The sequence below is a fragment of the Chiloscyllium punctatum genome, chromosome 37 (assembly GCF_047496795.1).
Source record: "Chiloscyllium punctatum isolate Juve2018m chromosome 37, sChiPun1.3, whole genome shotgun sequence".
In the NCBI taxonomy this organism is placed as follows: domain Eukaryota; kingdom Metazoa; phylum Chordata; class Chondrichthyes; order Orectolobiformes; family Hemiscylliidae; genus Chiloscyllium; species Chiloscyllium punctatum.
This window is the reverse complement of record NC_092775.1, coordinates 18749456-18769656: the sequence shown is the minus strand read 5'-3', so window position 1 is coordinate 18769656 and position 20201 is coordinate 18749456. Positions and strand designations below refer to the sequence as shown.

Sequence of the window (20201 nt, the reverse complement as noted above, 5' to 3'; positions counted from 1 at the left end):
GAAACCTCTGCTGGGGTCCTCATCGTTTCCTGTTTGAATTGCTACTCTTGCTGCTCTTTATACATGTGGAAGAATGCAAGATACAAATAAGAAAAAAATAAAATTAGCAGTGCAAGAATCTCCCAAGGTTCTTGTCGAAATAACTGACCCAATTACGAATGTTCAAGAAGAATTTTAATAGCTATTTTGATATGCACCTAACATAAACGAACATAGGTTCATAATTTCAGGAACTCAATCCAATATTTGCGTCAGGCACAAGATTTCCTTAAGATGTAGGAATCCCCATAGAGACTGTTCCGGAAAAAGTGGAATGAATACCAACTGGGATGATTTCTGGGCTGTGATCCAAGAAATACAAAATGGACTGAAAGAATTCAGGGTTTTTATCTTCAACAAAGAAACAAAACTAAGGGTTTGGAAGGGATAGAGGACAAGTGTTTAAATTGCTGAAGAACTGTTCCAGAATAAATTAACAAGTTCTTTGTACTTCCCATGGAGCATAAAACAAGAGGACATGACCACAGGAGCTGAAAGAAAAGGCCTAACATGGAATTGCCATAACCTCTTCCTTCAGAGGATGAGGAAATGGGCAGAGCTACTATCATAATCTTCAATAATTTAAAAGACAGTGGGGCTCCTTTTCCTCCAGTTTGTTTTGAGGGACTGTGGATTCCCTGGGCACAAAACACAGGATACAGGGAAAGAGACCTGTTATTCTGGGAGTCCAGCCCAATTCCTGCCTCCTGCACATGGAAAGAATGAAGAAGAGTGGGAGTTTTAAAGAGGACTGTTTTGTGCGAAGGATGAAGTAAATAGTATACCTTCTCCACATACGACTGACTTATTAAAAAATAGTACAGCTGGAGATTAGGTGAATGTGAAGGCAACTTCTACAAATGCTAACTTTAACCATTTTGCATTGGAGTTTACTGGAACACTGCAACAGACCTGGACAGAAATGTTAACATGCCAGCAAAATGCTGTACTGACCTGGCAAGTGTCTGGAAGGTCAGGGTACTTTTTATGGACAGAGCAGAGATATTCCGCAAAGCAGTGACCTGGTCTGTGTTTGGTCATTTCCAGATCTCTTCAGTTTGGAAGAAGTGTAATGCAATTCTTGGGCAGCAAGGTGGCTCAGTGGTTAGCACTGCTGCCTTACAGAGCTCAGGACCCAGGTTTGATTCCAACTATGGGAACTATCCGTGTGGAGTTTGCACGTTCTCCTTGTGTCTGTGTGGATTTCAGCCAGGTGTCGTGGTTTCCCCCCACTGTCCAAAGATGTATGGGTCAGGTGAATTGGCTATGCTAAATTGCCCCATAGTAAGGTCAGTTCTGCTATAACTTCAAAAGTTCCTGTGGTAGCTCTGTTTTCTTGCAATCCCTTGTTATAAGAAAATTGCATAATAGCAGCATCATTTAAACTAATGGGGCCAGAATTACATTATAATCAATACAGGCTTTAAAACTTTGTGCTTTAGAAACAATGTCCCCAATTCATCAATTGTGTTATAGCAAATTCATGTTGGCGAAACATGTGTAATAGCAGACTGACCTGTATCCAGGGATGTACAGGTTAGATGGATTAGTCTTGGTAAATGCAGGATGAGGAGCTGAGTCTGAGTGGGACACTCTTCAGAGTGTTGGTGCAATTTTGATGGGCTGAATAACCTCTTCCATATTGTCGGGCTTCTATGACTCAAAATGTTAATTCTGTTTCTCTCTATGCAGTTGTTGTCAGACCTGCTGAGTTTCTCCAGTAACTTCTGTTCTTTGTTTAATATCACTTTATATGGCTCAATGTCTTATTTTATTTGATAGCATTTGTAAAGCGGCTTAGAATATTTTATTGTGTTGAACGTGCTATAGAAATGCATTTTGCTGTCCTTCTTGGTCATGGAGGTTTTGTGTCTGGAAGATGCCATCAAAGTAACATCAAGGAGTTCCTGCAGTTAATCTTATCAATTCAAATAATGGAATTGGACAATATTATTTTGATTGACAGACCATTTACTTGGATTGCAACTTAGTGGTTAGCTGAGAATGAAATGTCAGTACATGGTAGGAGAATATGTGGTAAACTAGAATGGAAGTGTTAGGTTGGTCTTAGAACATGGACACTTTGTTGTTAAAAGCCAAGTGCCTCACAGTGATAACTGCTAATTTATGCTGTTCAGTGTGAAAACATTGAATCAACTATTTGAAAATTAGAGATCTTCAAAGAAATGGGATATTTTGTTCAGTCCTTTTGTATTATAAATATGAAAAAATATTGTAAGAACAATGATAGAATGAAATTATAATATAATAGGATACAATATCCTTTATTGTCACATATTCATGAAGACAGCCCTCCATTCTAACTTTATACTGATAAAGTTAGGAGGTATGACTTCTAATGTTAGAGCATCAGTCCAACTGTTGAGAGATTCAAACTCCCTGCTATTCCTTGTGGGCAGGCAATCATTCTTGAGTGGATTTGGCTGAGACTCGAGCACATTTATTCTGCTGAACAAATGTATATGTAATGATTTTGCATAATAAATCATTAACGTTTGTCCATTGCATGTAATAGCAAAACTATGCAGCGCTAAACAATTGCACATGCAGTTTCAGAAGAGCTTGTGAGTATTGAACCGTGTTGATCACAGCAGTGAAAATTACTCTGTACTGAAAAGATAGTGCAAGCCTCAACTGAGACGTCTAAACTTGAAAAATTGGTCTCACTCTAATTTCCCCGATTGATAATTTTCATTGTTGTTTGGCTAGACCTGTGTCAGTGAGGACTGATGAGTAACACGCGCGGGGGTCTACTCTCAGACACATCTGAAACAATCAGTGCAGCAAAGTAGGAACTTTGTAAAGTTTATGGAGACACCTGCTGGCTAGTATGCATTGCAATGATTATCAATGATCATTCTTATTCAAAGGAATGGTTGCCTTGGAGATAATTGTGGTAGGTTAGAAATACAAAAATAACTCATCGTGACGGACCATTAAGGAACATATGATGGTGCAGTTTGATTTATTTTCATGCATTTTGAGAACATGAGCTCAACACAGCTGTGGTAGAAAGCTTTGATTAGGACCCATGGATGTATTTAGAAATATTGTACCAAGTATTCTCCGCAATTTAACCCATTGTAAAAGCTTTGAATTCCACATTGCTCTATCTCAAAATCAAGGGACATTAAAGATTTGAAATTTGCCATTGTGGTGCAGTGTCTATGTTAGTGAGTTTTTTTTCTATGATTAACCAATTCTCAAAACCAATGAATTACTGTTGTATGATTTATGTAGTTGCAGTTTTACAGACATGAATGAAAAGTCACTTCCTTGTTTCTGCAGGGATCAGGTTTAGGGTAAACCAGCTCTGTTTGAAAAGAATGTTTGTTCCTTTATGGAGTGATGGCTCAGTGTGTTAGAACACTCTCTTTCACCTTTGAGACCTGTGTTTGAATGCAGTTGAGACTGAAAGGATTAAAGTTTCTCCCCTCTACAGGTCTTAAGAAAAATGAGTCAGGGCTTGTCAGTGAAGGTGGAGGTACAAATATATGGTGTAACATGTTCTATATTCCCCACTAAAGTGGCAGGCTGAAGGAGGAACTGGGGTAAGGAATGAACAACAAACTGATGCAAAGGAATGAACTTCTAAAGCTGGAGTTAAGGCTAAAAGAGAACACATGCATATATGTGTATCAGTGTGTCGGAAACTGGTGGCTGTGGAACCCCTAAGGCAAACATTTTAAGACTTTTTAAGAGGTTGGGTTGCAGGCGTGATAAGTCCACATAATAATTGCTAATTCTTTTTGTTGAACATGCCTAACCACAATGGCAGCAGGACATCAGTCAGTAAAAGTCGCACTACAATTAGTTTCAAATGGGGCTAATTTTGTAACAATTTATTTTGATCAGAGCAGAAGGAGCCTCTGCTGCTTTGGTGCCTTGAGAAATATAAAGTGTGCAGTTACTTCCAGGGGGATTGTGTGGTAGTCACATTAACAAGAGAAAGTGAATAAGCAGCAGCCAGAGGTGGGCTTGGTGTCAGATGGGAACCATCACATATGTAACACGGAATTGGCTGTCTCACCCAGGAGCAGTGCACACACAGCCAGATTGCTGAGTGAAACACAACAATCACCATGTGCTGACTGCCAAACAGTTGATCGATACCTCTACCATCTGCTGTTGTCCCATTTTGAGGCGAGATGGGGATTGTAGGTTCTAGGACTTCTGCTGGGAAGAAAACACATATTTTGGCCCATGTTCCACCAAAGTCTACTGTTGGTGATACCAGAATTTAGTACCATAATTTAAGAAGGGAGTTCTGAGATTAAGAATTCATTTGAAAAGAGATCCTGCAACCAAAATCTTTGAAAACTATTGCTGAACAGCCAAGTGACAAATGATCTGGAAATAGCTGTTACTGACACAATGCAGAAAGTCGATGTGTTCTTTAATTCAGTGCTGAGATCTCTCAGTCTGATTCATACTTTAATACACAAAATAGATTGTTTAGTCATCAGTCATGAGAATAACGAACATTTTCAATGTTGTAATGCTGTATTTGTAACTAATTTCCTGTTTCAAATTCGAAACACAACATTATGTCATAATTTATTTATTTCTGTTTTGTTTCTATTGTTCCTACTTTCCTTGGCCATAGTTAATATTGCTTGTTTCTGATGGGGCTGTCCTTGCAGCTCATGTTTTGATCCTCAGGCAATACAGGGAGCAAATAAGGAGCTTTTGCTACCTCCCTCCCAACCCCTTATCTCCTTTTGCAGCTTCACCTGCTAAATCAGCTGAATTGCTGAAAGATTGAATCTTGGAGGTGAGGTGAGACTTTCTGCTCTTGACATCAAAGCAACATTTGACCAAGTATGGCAGCAAAGAGCTCCAGCAAAATTGAAGACAAGGAAAATTGCAGAAAACTCTCTCTAATGTTTCATGTCATAGGCAGTACAAACGAGCATTTGAACATGGAGCAAGTGTAGAGCATTTAGCCCTTGAGCACACATAATAAGATCATGGCTGTTTCCTGACTGTAACCTTAAATATACATAGCCATCTACCCAAGAGAGCCTCCCATCTCCTTGCTTACTAAGAATCTATCCATGTCTATTTTTAAAATATTCAAAGACTCTGCTTCCACCACCTTTTGAGGATGAGAGTTCCGAAGGCTCATGACCCTCTATGAGAAAGCATTTCTTATTTCTGTCTTAAATAGACAACCTCTTGTTTTTAATCAGTGACCAACATTTCCTCTAAACTGTGCAGCCACTGGGAGGTTTTGAAACCCCAGCCACACACAGCATTGATTTCTGTTTCCAATGGACCTTGCAGTCCTGTGCAGCAGAAAAATGACATTAGAGGGAATGTTGACAATAACTGCTAGTTCTACATTCTCCTACAAGAGGAAATGCACTTTCCACAATCACCTTGTCAAGACCCCTCAGGATCTTAAATGTTTCAATCGAATGGTCTTTTACTGTTCTGAACTCAGGCAAATATACAAGTCCAGAGTCAAAGAATGTGGTGCTGGAAAAGAACAGCTGGTCAGACAGCATCCGAGGAGCAGGAGAGTCCTTGGATGCTGCCTGACTGGCTGTGCTTTTCTAGCACCACACTCTTCAACTCTGATCTCCAGCATCTGCAGTCCTCACTTTCTCCTAGTTGAATAGACAAGTCCAGCCTGTCAACCTTTTCTCCTAAGACAGCCCATCAATCCAGGTATTGGTTAGGTAAACCTTTGCTGAATTGTTTCCAATGCAGTAACATCCTCCTGACCAGTACTGTATAAGGTATTCCAAATGTGGTCTCACCAGTGCTCTGTATACCTGATGCATAATCTCCCTTCTTTTGTATTTAGTTTCCCTCACACTTACAAAAACATTCTATTAGCTTTTATTTTATTGCTTGCTATCCATGCAGTGTAGCCTTTTGTGATTAATATGCTAGGACATTCAGGTTACCCAAAGCTCTGCAATCTGCATTTTGATATCATGCTGTTTTATTCTTCCTGACAAAATGGCAAATTCACATTTTCCACATTTTACTCCATTTGCTAGATCTTTGCCCACTTATCCATCTGTTTTTTGTAACTTCCTTTTCACAGCTTACTTTCCTACCTATCTTCATGCCATCAGTGAATTTGGAAATCATACCATCCATCCCTTCATCAAGACATTTCTATAAATTGTAAGCATTGGAATTCCAATCACCAATCATTGTGGTATAGCGCTCTTTGCATCTTGTCAATCTGAAAAACACCCATTTTTGCTTAATCTCTGCTACCACTAACTAACCTTTCTTCTGCCCATGCAAATATATACTACCCTGTACACCATCTGTTTTTAATATTCCACAATTACCTTTGATGTGACACTTTATAAATGCCATCTCGATAATCTAAACACAATACAATATAAACACATATGACCTTCTCAAAGAATTCTGATAGGTTGGTTAAACATGATTTCCCATTCAAAAAAACACTTCTGATTGCCTTGAATTTATTAAGTGCTTTGCTATAAGTTCTTTAATAGTAGTTTTGAACATTTGCCTTTATGGCAGATGTTAAACCAGCTGCCCTGTAGTTTCCTACTTCCCATCATTCTCTTTTTTTTTGAACAAAGGAGTTACATTCACTTTCTTCTAATCTGGTGGGACCTTCCCCAAGTCTCAAGAATGCTGGAAATTTAAACCCAATGCATCAACAATCTCACAAGCCGCTTTTTTTAAAGATCCTAAGATAAATTCCACATGTCAGCCTGCAGTTCCAATAATCCGATAAAAGAAGATGGCTGTGGCCGCTGGTCTCAGTTCCAACACATCACTGCAGCAGTTGCTCAGAGAAGTGTTTGATCCCCAGTCATTTTCAGCTCCTTCATAAATAACCTAGCCTCCATTGTAAGATCATGATGCTGTTCTCTGATGATTGCGCAACGTTCAGTACCGTTTGTCACTCCTGAGACATTGAAGCAGGCTGTGTCCATTCACAACAAGACTTAGGCAATATTCAGGCTTGAGCTAAGTCGCAAGTAACATTTACATCACACATGTGCCAGACAGTGACTATCTCTGACAAAAGAAAATTTCACCAATCCCCCAAGACATTGCTGAATCCCCCGCTATCAATGTCCAAAAGGAGAACTGGACCATCCACATCATCAGAGGCTGGGAGTACTGATGCAAGCCGCTCACATCTTGACTTCCCAAAGTCTGCCTACCATCAAGAAGGCACAAGTCAAGACTGTGATGTTATAGTCTGCATTTGCCTGCTGAATGCAGTTCCAAAAACACACAACAAATTCAATATTATTCAGAAGCAAGGAGCTAGTTTAATCGGAATCCTTACCATCAACCTAGACATTGACTCTCTCCATCATCAATACACAGTAGCAGCAGTGTGCAGAGTAAAGATTTACTGCAGCAACTCACCAAGGCTACTTTGACAGTACTGTCCAAACCAGTGATCCCGATCCTCTACATATATAAGGGTGGCAGATGGATGAGAATGCCATCACCTGTGGTTTCTCCTCCAAGCCACACACCATTCTACTTGGAACCATATTGCCGTTCCTTCATTGTCACTGGATCAAAATCCTAGAACTCCCTCCCAAAGGATATTGCAGGTGTATCTGCAACACATGGCCTGCATTCATTCAAGAAAGCACCACTGTCCTTTCAAGGATAATTAGGAATTGCCTTGCTGGTGTGACCCACAGCAAATGTCAAAATAAAAGAAAGGTTCGGATTTGGAAGTCTCTCGACATTTACATATTTACTTTAAAAGTGAACAATTTCTGTCAAGGCTTTTTCACATAATCGAAATTAAAGTTAAACCAGTAATGTAGCTCCTGGCTACTGAATGAAGTTCAGTTGTGAATGACAATTGGTGTCACTTCCATTTGAGCACTTTTTTTACTGCAATGCATACTAAGCTGCATCACTGAGCTAGAATGTACTTTGCAGCTTTCAAAGTCTCTGTGCATTTAGAACCAAATGAACATCTGCAAAAGGAATTTACTGAAACTTCTCCTGATTCAAAGCAATAAATTGGAAAAACACAGAACTTGACAGAACCACTAAACATTTCCTCATTAGCTGTACTTTCCTACAACATTCTTTGGTTAAAACCTGTGATCTCGCTTATGGAATGCTAAAATCCAACATGGGTTTTCAGCTTTAACCTCAACACCATAAGAGAGTACAGCTAAATAAGACAGAATGTAGATTCTGGTAGAAGGTTAGAGGTTAAAATCATTTTTCTGGCGTTTGATACAACATCTGATGCCATATTTTCATCTCCAGCTGATTCAGGAAGTGTTCTTGACCTAGGAAAGTGCTCCACTGCAGATTGCTTGGTGACCAGAATATTCGGTGTACTCCAGTTTGTTTAAACTCTTAGAGTTTATATTTTAATTGTGTTCCGCAGGAGTGTGACCAGGTTCATATCGACGATGTATCTTCAGATGATAATGGGCAAGATTTGAGGTAAGGTCCTCATTGAAAATAAGCCCAGCATGAATCCTTTTATTCTGCAGAATGTCAGCTGTGTACTAATTAAAGAAACTAATGTCACTAACAGTCTTCCTCTCTCCACCCACACAGCACATATAACTTTGCAACAGATGGCTTCCAAACAGCAGCAGTTGGTGGAAACCTTTGTATAGGTTCTGGTGTGCATGGGGGAGTAGACTGGATGAGAAAATTAGCATTCCGCTATCGTCGAGTAAAAGAAATGTACAACACCTACAAAAACAATGTTGGGGGTAAGTATTTTCAATAAGTACGCTAAAAGATTTCATATCATAATACCTTGGCACACAAATTTTGACGCCAATCATCTAACGAACAGATCCACTGGAGACAGATTCAGTAGGAGCTCTTTAAGTTGTACCAAATTTGACAGATGTTGCACTCAAGATTTAAATGCTTCTTGCCTGTCCCCAATGAGAAATCACACTCAGAGAGAATATGCAAAATGCAATTTTAAAAAGAAAAACATGGGAAGAACATGGGATGCCAAGCTATTTATGGATTAATTCCACAAATGAATCATCTAACCTTTTGGATGAGATAAGTGAATGTAGCAATTCATCACATGAATGACAGTATGGATATCCAACCTCACACAATGTTGCCAAAATGTATAATGGTTATCTATTGTGTTTTTTCCTGGTTAGTTTTGACAATGGAACTGTACAATAACAAGTTGCTACCAAAATCAGTAACTCTGCATTGAACCATGGATCTGTGTCATTGCATAGGTTTAATTGGAACACCCAAGAGGGAAGGGTGGCTGCAGCTGAGAGCTGACATGGAAGCCTTAACTGACCTGTGGCTGACACATGCACTGAAAGCACTCAGTCTAATTAACTCTAGGTAAGTAACCTGTCACTCATTGTTACCTCTTAACTGGTAATATGTTGTGATGGAAACCAGTAGATTAGCTGTTTCAGGCCTCTGGAGTCCTGCAAATTGCTTTTCTATGTCCTGACTACAACGTCATCCTGTTTTTTCACCTAATAACACCATTCAATATTGTGAGATTAATATAGATAGCAGGAATAGTATTAGTATGTGCTTATTTTCCAATCTGCACTGTACCAACTACTCTCAGATGGGATGAGAGTGAGGATATTGCCATTGGCCTAAGTATCTCTGAGCTGGAGAGTTGAATGATCAGCCTAAGATTTCAACTCCTGATTTTGATCGGAAGTCCCTGATGGTAAGTGGTGTCAGGAGTCAAAAAGACTGCCAGAGTTCACTGCCAAATAAAGCCCACATATGTGAAATTGCCACTTGAGCAGCGTTCTATGACCAGACCATTAATTTGGCAAGACTCAAAATAGGCAAACAACGGAGAGAACAGATTTCAGATTGTAGTTATGAATGCTGCTTGCTTTGAAGGTTTTAACTTTTTTTTATCAGATTGGGTATTGCTTACACAGACATTCCTAATTATCCTTGAGAAGGTGTTGGTGATCTGCCTTTGTAAACTGCTATAGCTCTACACACTGTCGTTATGGAGGGAACTCCAGGGTTATGGCCCAGTGCTGATATTATTTTTCCAAGTCAGGATGAGGTATGACTTAGTGAGAAACTTAGAGGTGCTGCCTTCCCATGTGCTTACTTCCTTGACCATTCTAAATGTGACTTTGGAAAATGATGTTGAAGAAGCTAAGACAGAGTATCTTTTAGATGGTATTCAGTGCAACCACATTGCACCACTTTATGTTGGTGGATGGGTTTCATTCAAGGATATTGAAATTATCCTGGGTAGTAATGCTGAGGTCAGTATGACAAATTGCTCAAGTACAGTGAAGCGCCAGTATCAGAAAGTGAGACAGTCTAGGCAGTGTTCTCCAGAGCAACATTTCTCAGGTAATAGCTGTGTAAAAAAACATGAGTTGATTGATTTATTTTACAGGTCAAATTGTGTGAATATCCTTGTTACAACAACACAGCTGATACCAGCCCTCTCAAAGGTACTGTTATATGGACTGGGCACAGTCTTCCCAATAGAAAATATTTACAGCGCTACAAAAACAGGTAATTACACATTAATGTAATTACTTTATGAAATGTTAAATATTAATTCAATATTAAAGTTAATCACTTTCTGATTTACATCATTTCTGAAAACAATGATCAGGTAAAGGTAGTCAGAGATAGGATTTGTCAAATTGCAAATTTGCCTGTAGAACTTGCATGATTAACACTGATAGATAATTGAACTTGAACGACAAAGGCTTATAGATTAGATTACTTACAGTGTGGAAACAGGCCCTCCGGCCCAACAAGTCCACACCGCCCCACCGAAGCGTAACCCACCCATACCCCTACATCTACATCAACATCAACCCCTTACCTAACACTACGGGCAATTTAGCATGGCCAATTCACCTGACCTGCACATCTTTGGACTGTGGGAGGAAACCGGAGCACCCGGAGGAAACCCACGCAGACACGGGGAGAACGTGCAAACTCCACACAGTCAGTCGCCTGAGGCGGGAATTGAACCCGGGTCTCCAGCGCTGCGAGGCAGCAGTGCTAACCACTGTGCCACCGTGCCGCCCAAATAGCTGAATATAAATTGTGAGCTTGAGGCAAATGTACTTGGATTAGGAGCAAGAAAGAAAGGGTTCAGACTAATTGTATGAATGATCCTAAAGGTCCCTTTTGGCCAAATTTCATTCTGACTTTATCAACGGTGCCCTTCTCTTTATCATATTGCTCAAGAGACTCAATTCAACCTGTGACAGCTACAATCAATTTGTATGAGTTACCTTGATATAAAATGCACGTTCATGCCCATTTCTGAGCACTGTTCCACAAGTATTATACAGAGCTGAAGGCCATCTTTAAAAATCAAAATGAAATTTATGAGCAAACACTTTGCAAAGTTAATGTTGCTGCTCACCAAGATTAGAGGGCTATCAATTGAACTATTATATTTTATTTAGGGAAGGAAAGCTGCTTTGAAAGAATAATTCAAAGGTTTGGAAGAAAAGCAGTCTACATCGTAGTGGGAGATGGAGTTGAAGAAGAACAAGCAGCAAAAAAGGTAAGCCTCAGCTACTGATCTTAATCGAATTCCTAATAGATTAAATTTACTAGGTATCCACATAATATGGTTAACTCTCCTCAGAGTGAAAATATTTCTGAAAAATAATTTGTTGCTTGTATTCCTTATGGCTTTTGCACTCATTAAATAGGTGACCTCTAGGCCCTTATATGGAGCAAATAATTTTTTCACCATTCCTCTTTGGGAAGAATTTTAACTGACAACTTCCCATTTCTTGCCTGACAGCCAGCCTGCAGACAGAAGGAAATGTGTTTCTTGGATATCCTTCCAGCTGTTTTATATAAAGCAGACATGGTATTAAGCATGCAAATTATCCTACACCGGTTGTGGAACTCAGGCAACAGTGTTAATGAACACGCGAACAGAGCATGCACTGTTCTTGCTGGTGCCAGTTACAGGAGGTGTTGAGCAGACTAAAGGAACTTCTCTGTAGGCTGTTTGGGAAAAGATAAGCTTATGTTTCCTTTTAGAAAACCCTTAAAAATCATCTGGCACATTCAGCTCCTCCCCTCCAAGAGGTCCTACCTTTCAGTCAGCTCCAAATGATAACTGAAGCTGAAAAAGGTTTGAGGCTGTCTGTTTGCAGTCTTGACTATCACAGAAGCAACATTAGGTTTCATGCTCATTTTGGGGTCAATGTGTAATCTGCTGTGGGTCCAACAACTCTTACCTTTGATGTCTCTACTATTGGATATTCATTTAGTCACCTCATTGTTCCTTCTTGATCACTCTCCTGTTTCATTCTTTATAGCCTTATTGATGTCCTGCTTTCTGAGGCTTGGTTCTTTCTTGACAGCTAACATGAATAGCATCCTCTAAGATGTTCTACAGCATTTATCCAATGACAGCTGGGTTTATTTCTAATAGCAGCTTAAAATTTAAATGTTAGCTTTGCATATTTATTTTTGAATTATATCGATCATATATTCTACAATTAACATGGCGGCAGTGATATCATATAACCCTGCTTACTGTGGCAAACAACCCACAAAATCATAAGACCATGAAATAGAGGAGCAGAATTTAGGCCATTCAGCCCATCGGGTCTGCTCCACCACTTGATCATGGCTGATATGTTTTATGTCAGGTGTGTGGTGCTGGAAAAGCACAGCAGGTCAGAAGCAGGAGAATCGACATTTTGGGCATACGCACTTCATCAGAAATCATAGGCAGGCACTGAGGAAGGAGATGTGGCTGTGGTAGCGAGTCTGCTTGAGGACGTGGCTGAAGAGCTTCAGGGCAGTGGAGAGGACTTGTGAGTACAGTGAGAGAGGGACTCGCTAAGATCATTGTGGAGAGAGGAGGAGAACTTCTTCAAGGTAGGCATCCTTGGAAGAGGCTTCACAGTCAGGTTAAAATCAACTAGGAGAAAGTGAGGACTGCAGATGCTGGAGATCAGAGTTGAGAGTGTGGTGCTGGAAAGACACAGCAGGTCAGGCAGCATCTGAGGCAGGAGAATTGACCTTTCGGGCATAAGCCATTCATCGGCCCATCATAAGTCCATGATGAAGGGCTTATGCCTGAAACATCGACTCTCCTGCTCCTCGGATGCTGCCTGACCTGCTGTGCTTTTCCAGCACTATACTCTTGACTCTGATCTCCAGCACCTCATATGTTTTTGCTAAACTCCACTTTCCTGCCTTCTCCCTATAACCTTTGATCCCCTTACTATCTATCTATCACTTAAGAACCTATCTATTTCTGTCTTAAATACACTCAATGACCGATCCCCGTGGCCTTCTGTGGTAGTGTGTTACACAGAGTCACCACCTCCAGCTGTAGAAATTCCTCCTCATCTTAGTTGTAAAGGGTCATCCTCTCCTTCTGAGGCTGTGCCCTCAGGTCCTCCTCTCCCCTACCACTGGAAACATCTTCTCCACATTCCTTCTTTGCAGCTGACTTCGTATTCTGGTAGTTTTAATGAGATAGTCCCTCATCCTTCTAAACTACATCAAGTACAGACCCAGATGTCTCAACCGTTCCTCAAATGACAAGATCATAAAGCCCAGAATCATTCTTATAAACCTTCTCAGTCACCAGACCTGAAACCTTAACTCAGATTTCTCTTCACAAATACTGTCAGACCTGTTGAGCTTTTCCAGCAACTTCTGTTTTTGTTTCTGATTTACCGCGTCCACAGATCTTTTGATTTTTATTCTTTATTTGCATGTGGGAAGTCCTTGAGATTGGGCTAGCTCCCTCAGAGCCAGCTCTCAGTGTCAGAATGTCTAACACTCCTCTTTTTATCTGCCAGCCAGGCTCCCTGATTAGATGATGTTAACAGTCCCAGCCAGGGAACTTGTATTCTATGAGGTCCATTTGGCAGACCTTGTTACAATCACTACAACCCTCAGTTCCTTTGTTTAAATCATTAATGTCCAACATGAATGGTGGAGGTCCCAACAGACACCCCTGCAGAACTCCATTAGTCACTGACTGCCAAACTGAAAAAGACTGCTTTATCCTTACTCTCTGCTTTCTGCCAGTCAGCCAATCCTCTATCCATGCCAATACCTTGCTGTTAACACCATAGGCTCTTATCTTATTTAGCAGCCTCCTGTGCGATACTTTGTCAAAGGCTTCTGGAAATCCAAATAGATCTCATCCACTGGTTGTCCTTTGTCTAACTTCTTCAAAGAATTCTAATAGATGTGTCAAGGTCATTGGACTCGAAACACAACTCTGTTTTTCTCTCTACAGATGCTGTCAGACCTGCTGAGTTTCTCTGGCACTTGTTTTGGATCTGCAAACTCCATGGTTCTTTGTTTTATTTTCCTGTTTACTGTGATATTGTGATGTTAACATTGTGTTTTTATCTTCATTACCATATCAGGGATCTAATCTTGTACAGTGATATATATTTGTATATCTTTGTAACCATTACAGGAAAACTATTCTCACCTGCAGTAAAATTATTCACCTTCCCAGTTGCCACAGAATAAAACCTTGTACAAGACATCACTAAATTTCTGCATGACATGATTCGACTTGAAAGAAAACTTAAATTTAATATCACCTGTTTTGTTTTTCCTTTGATTCTGTGCCTCAGGCTTTACATTATCCATCAATTTCCACTAATGAGCCTGAGGTGAGGGGAGGGTGGGGCTATCTATGTGAAGATAGACCGTGGAGATTCCATTGGACAAGCTGCAGTATTCCAGTAACTGACTCACTAAACAAAGGTCCAGCAGATGGACCCAATGACATCAAAGAAAGCCCTGTTTCCCAGGGTCAGCACCTGAAACAACTGAGCAAATAAAGTGCTTTCCAGGATATTGAACTCTAATAAGCTTCAATAGCTGTTTGAAGAAAAGGTTTGAAGTGGCCTCTTACTGATGTCTCCTGGTGTGAATGCAGTATTTGTGTGGTGCGTGAAGACCATGCCTGTCTTTAACATGATTGATGGGAAAGTCTGACCCAGTTACACACCTGAGCTGTGTGCAATACCGTCAGGAGAGACTTTCACTACAACTAACTGCTGAGCCAGCGGCAGTGATGGCTTTTAGCATGAGATGGATTCTCATATTTTAGCAGGTGCCAATTATTTTCTTTTTTAGAAAAGGGACAATGCCATAAAAAATACTGAAACACAAAATAGAAATAAAAGGTATAGGATTATATAATCTGATAAATCAAATATTTGTTTTATTCTTAGACTAAGGAGAGGGAAGGGAGACACAGGCAAGAACTAGTCCATCAAGGTTTTCTAATCAAATGGATGGGCTATTTGTTTGATGTGAAGGTTAACGTGTTTATGTATATTTGCACAGCTAATTCATCAACCTTATTGGGAGTTTTCTGTACATTAGGACACAAGGCCTTTAGGTTTATGCATTTAACATTGTTAATAATTTTAGCTAAATATTGCATTATGGCCCCATTTGTTTTTCTCCCATAATCTTCCACTTTCCACTTCTGTTTGTTTCTTTAATCCCCCTCCACACAATTTCTCTGCACAAGGTGCCATTCTCCTGTCCCATGAGGGGCCAAGAAAAGCATAAAAGAAGTGAGATGATCTCAATGTTGAGATGGACCTCACTACACTTCTTGTCTGATTCTGCCACATATTTTGCCACAGCCCATGTTGTTTAGATGCCTATAAAATTTCACCCTTAGTCTGTAAAATGGAATGTAATTTTTTTCTGAACAAGCCTATAATTTTCAACACATTTGAAGGTTAGTTGCCATTTAGGGAAGAATTTAACTTGACTTGAGGTAACATGTTGGCAGTGCCGCTATGTAGTTATTATAAAGAATAGGAAACTCTAAACATTCTACAGGGATTCCACTGATCTCCCATTGTAACTCTGTTGGTAACTAATGAAATTCACTGGGAAATTTTAACCAGCTGGTTTTACCCAGACTCATGTAAGTTGGTAGGTAGGCAATTGGCTGCAGTCTACAAGGAACTGTGGGCAAGTTTCTTCATTCCAGGGAGACAATTAGCAACATAGTTGCTACATAAAACAGGGGACCAGCAAGCAGGCAAGTCCTAAGTTGACTTTAGCAAAAATAGGAATTGAGCCCATTCTGTTAGTGTGGTGTTGGAAAAGCACAGCAGGTCAGGCAGCATCCGAGGAGCAGAAGAATCGATGTTTTGGGCAAAAGCCCTTCATCAGGACTCATGATACAAAGAATAAAGAACCAAGAAAGTTTACAGCCCAGGAACAGGCTCTTCAGCCCTCCAAGCCTGAGCTAATCCAAATGTACTGTCTAAACCTGTCGGTCAATTCCTAAGCATCTGTATCCCTCTGCTCCCCACCTACTCATGCATTTATCCAGACGCATCTTAAGTGAATCTACTGTGCCTGCCTCTACCACCTCTGCTGGCAATGCGTTCCAAATGCCCACCACCCTATGAAGGTCCTTTGTGTGAAACATCAGTTCTGCTGCCTCTCGATGCCGCCTGACCTGCTGTGCTTTTCCAGCACCACACTCTCGATTCTAATCTCCAATATCTGCAATCTTCACTTTTGCCCATTCTCTTAGTGTCATTCTTAACCACACTCCGGCCAACGGAGCTATCCTGTCTCCTACATGGTTTAATAGTGAAGCAAAACATACTCAATGAGCTGAGGTGTATCAGTCACTAGGGCATGAATGGGCTTCATACAAGTGTCAAAGACTAGGGATGCAATTAAAATCTTCAAATAAAGATTCTTCATTGTCACCTAAAATATGATAAAGGGGGCATGATCATATCAGACCACAGATTCTGGGCATTTCACCCTCCTTTGCCACATCAGATTCTTTGACTGTAAAGGACAGGTAGACATGAAAGATGTTCACAGAAAGGTACTTACATCACCCTATTAGGATTAGGAAGTTGTGGCTGTGATCACATCACAACAATTTTAGGCATCCAGATCTGAATCTTCCCAGTACATGAGGGCCATAAGACATAGGAGTAGGAAAAGGTCATTCAGCCCATCAAGTCATCTCTGCCATTCAGTGAGATCATGCCTGATCTGATAACCCACAACTCCAATTTCCTGCCTTTTCCCATAACCCTTGATTCTGTTACTGATTAAAACTCTGTCTACCCTGGTTTTGAACATACTTAATGACCCAGCTGCAACAATCCTCTGTGGTAAAGAATTGGACACATTCTGCATGCTATAGGAGAAGAAATTCCTCCTCCTCTCTGTCTAATAGTGCGGTCCCTTGTTCTGAGATTATGCCATTTGGCCCCAAACTCCCCCACAAGAGGAAACAACATCTCCACACCTATCCTATCTACTAAGAATCTTCTTTGGCTCAACAAGCTCACTTCTCATTCTTCCACAGACTGCACCTACTCAATCTCTCCCAAAAGGTTGTACAAAATGTGGCCTTCAATCCATCTTCTTTGTGGCAATGTCAAAATTACAGTAGGAATGAATGGTGTGGGGAATGAAAATGTTCATATGTTTCAGCAGATTGCACCTAGTGATGAATAATGAGAGAATCCCCATTGCTAATCTTCAGTGCGAGTCTTCAGCCAATTGAGTTCACTCTGTGATATCAAGTAACAGTTAGAGACACTATATACTGCAAAGGCTGTGAGGCCTGACAATAGTACGGAAGAGGTAAAAACAATGACTGCATACGCTGGGAACCAGATTCTGGATTAGTGGTGCTGGAAGAGCACAGCAGTTCAGGCAGCATCCAAGTAGCACGGAGACATGCTTCAGAACTTGCCATCCCCCCTAGCCAAGTTGTTCCAGTGCAGCTACAACACGGCATCTACATGGCAATGTGGAAAGTTGCCCAGGTACGTGCACAAAAAGCAGGACAAATCCAACTTGGCCAATTACCGTCCCATCGCTCTACTCTCAATCACCAGTAACATGATGGAAGGTGTCATCAGCAGTACTATTAAGCAGCACCTGCTCAGTGACACCCAGTTAGGGTTCTCCTACGACCACTCAGCTCCTGACCTTAGTACAGCCTTGGTTCAAATATAGGCAAAAAGCTGAATTCCAGAGGTGAGGTGCGAGCGACAGCACTTAACACCAAGGCAAATTCAACTGAGTGTGACATCAAGGAGCTCTAGTGGAACTGGAATCAATGGGTACCATTGCAAACTCTCTGCTGGTTGGAGTCAGACGTGGCACATCGGAACATGGTCACGGATGCTTGAGGTCAGTCATCTCAACTCTAGAAAATCTATGCTAGTATCCTCGGCCCAATCATCTACAGCTGCTTCCCTCCATCATAAGCTCAAAAGTAGGGATGTTCAGCAATGACAGCACAATGTTCAGCACCATTTGTGATTCCTCAGGTCCTGAAGCAGTCCATGTCCAAATGCATCAAGATCTGGGCAATATCCAGAATTGGGCTGACAAGTGGCAAGTAATGTTTGTGCTACACAAATGCCAGGCAATGACCATCTCCAATAAGAGATAATCTAACCACCACCCCTTGATATTTAATCGAGTTACCAACACCAAGTTCCCCAATGTCAACATCTTGAGGTTACCATTGACCAGAAATTCAACTGCAATCACCTAATAAATACAATGATTACAAGAACAGGTGAGAAGTTAGGAATACTGTGGTGAGTACCTCACCTCCTGACTCCCCAAAATCTTTTGCCACCTAAACTCCATAATTGGAAGCATGATAAAATATCCCCACTTGCCTGGACCAAGAAATTTGACACCATCTAAGACAAAACAGCCCAATTGACTGGCACCACATTCACAGCATCCACACTCTCCCTCGCCAATGCTCAGTAGTAGCTGTGTGTACTATTTACAAGATGCACTGCAGAAATTCACCAGAGATCCTTAGACTTCACTTTCCAAACTGTCCAGAAGGACAAGTGCAGCAGGTACATGGGAACACCACCATCAGCAAGCTTGCTTCCAAGCCACTCATCATCCTTAGAAGTGGATTGCTATTCCTTCAGTGTCGCTGCATCAAAATCCTGGAATTCCCTCCCATGGGGTTTTGGGGGTCAACATACAGCAGATGGACTACAGTGGTTCAAGAAGGCAGCTCATCACCACCTTCTCCAGGGCAGCTAGGCGAGGGTAATAAATGCTGATCCAGCCAGCGATGCCCATGTCCTACAAGTGAATAAAAAGAACTTACCACAAATCAAGTCAGCTATGAAATTAATAAAGACATTTTACACAAAAGGACCAAGAGCCCCATCACAAACCAAATTCGGTGCATTGAACCAGCCCAGAGATGTGCCATTCTGTTCAAACAGTCTGTGCTAGTGTTTATGCTCCCTTTGAGTCTTCTCTCACATTTATTGATGTCTTCACCATTATACTCCTTCTCCCTTGTATTCTTGTCTTGTTTCCTTGTAAGTACAAATATATTCACGTTCACCACTCTCTGCGTGATTTTAAGGAGGGATTGAAGGCTGCACTTACTGTCAGCAAGAGACCTGTGTTGCTTTTTTTGGGAAGGCCATGGATGTTCAGTGCCTTTAGACACATAAGTGTCTGGACTCAATGACCCTAAAAATGGAGGTTGTGTTCTCCAAGAGCTCCTGACCAACCAGAGGCCCAGGATTGCTCCAGGTTGCAGGGGGTAATCATTGGGTGGGGGGGGAGGTGCAGCAGGAATTTCAGTGGTGATTCTCTCAGCAGGAAACTCCCGCCTTCCCAATGCTGGGTCCCTCAATCAGATACTGAGTGCTTTTGAGGGAGGGAGCCCCCCACATGAGACCACTAGCTTCCTGGCACACATTAGTCTGCTGGTGCTGTCTAGAAACAACCCCCCAACCTTTGCTGGGTCAGTACGGGTTGTAGCCCAATTCAGGTCCTTTGTTAGTGATGGGCTGTGCAGTCTAACTACAGGTAGCACAGTCCACAAGAGAAAACACAATCTCACTATTGTTTGGGTGAGGAATGTTACATGGCCATTAGAAGGGTGAAAAAAGAAGAAGCTTACAAACTGGGCCATAAATAACTCCAGATGAGATGGAAAACAGATAAACAGTATCAGGGTGTGTTTGTCAAACAGCTAATTCGAGGAGAAGCTTTTCTATCAGGTTTCAGAGCTCAGCGACACTGATTGGAGGAAGCGCCTTCCCAAAGAGAACGATTTCAGAAGAGGTTAAAACACCACATCTTTGAAAAGCAGAAAATTGCAAGAGAAAATGAGA

The 20201-nt window shown here is 41.1% G+C and overlaps 1 protein-coding gene across 6 annotated transcripts in view; it reads left to right on the top strand.

The window, feature by feature from the left end:
• LOC140462906 (protein phosphatase EYA1-like) overlaps window positions 1-20201 on the top strand; it is a 251083-nt gene that overhangs the window by 227988 nt on the left and 2894 nt on the right. For all 6 annotated transcript variants that reach the window (XM_072556368.1, XM_072556373.1, XM_072556370.1 and 3 more), the window contains 5 exons: window positions 8441-8499; window positions 8617-8777; window positions 9276-9390; window positions 10439-10560; window positions 11475-11575. In XM_072556368.1, coding sequence (XP_072412469.1) covers window positions 8441-8499; window positions 8617-8777; window positions 9276-9390; window positions 10439-10560; window positions 11475-11575 — 558 coding nt within the window. The remainder of the gene's footprint in view (window positions 1-8440; window positions 8500-8616; window positions 8778-9275; window positions 9391-10438; window positions 10561-11474; window positions 11576-20201) is intronic.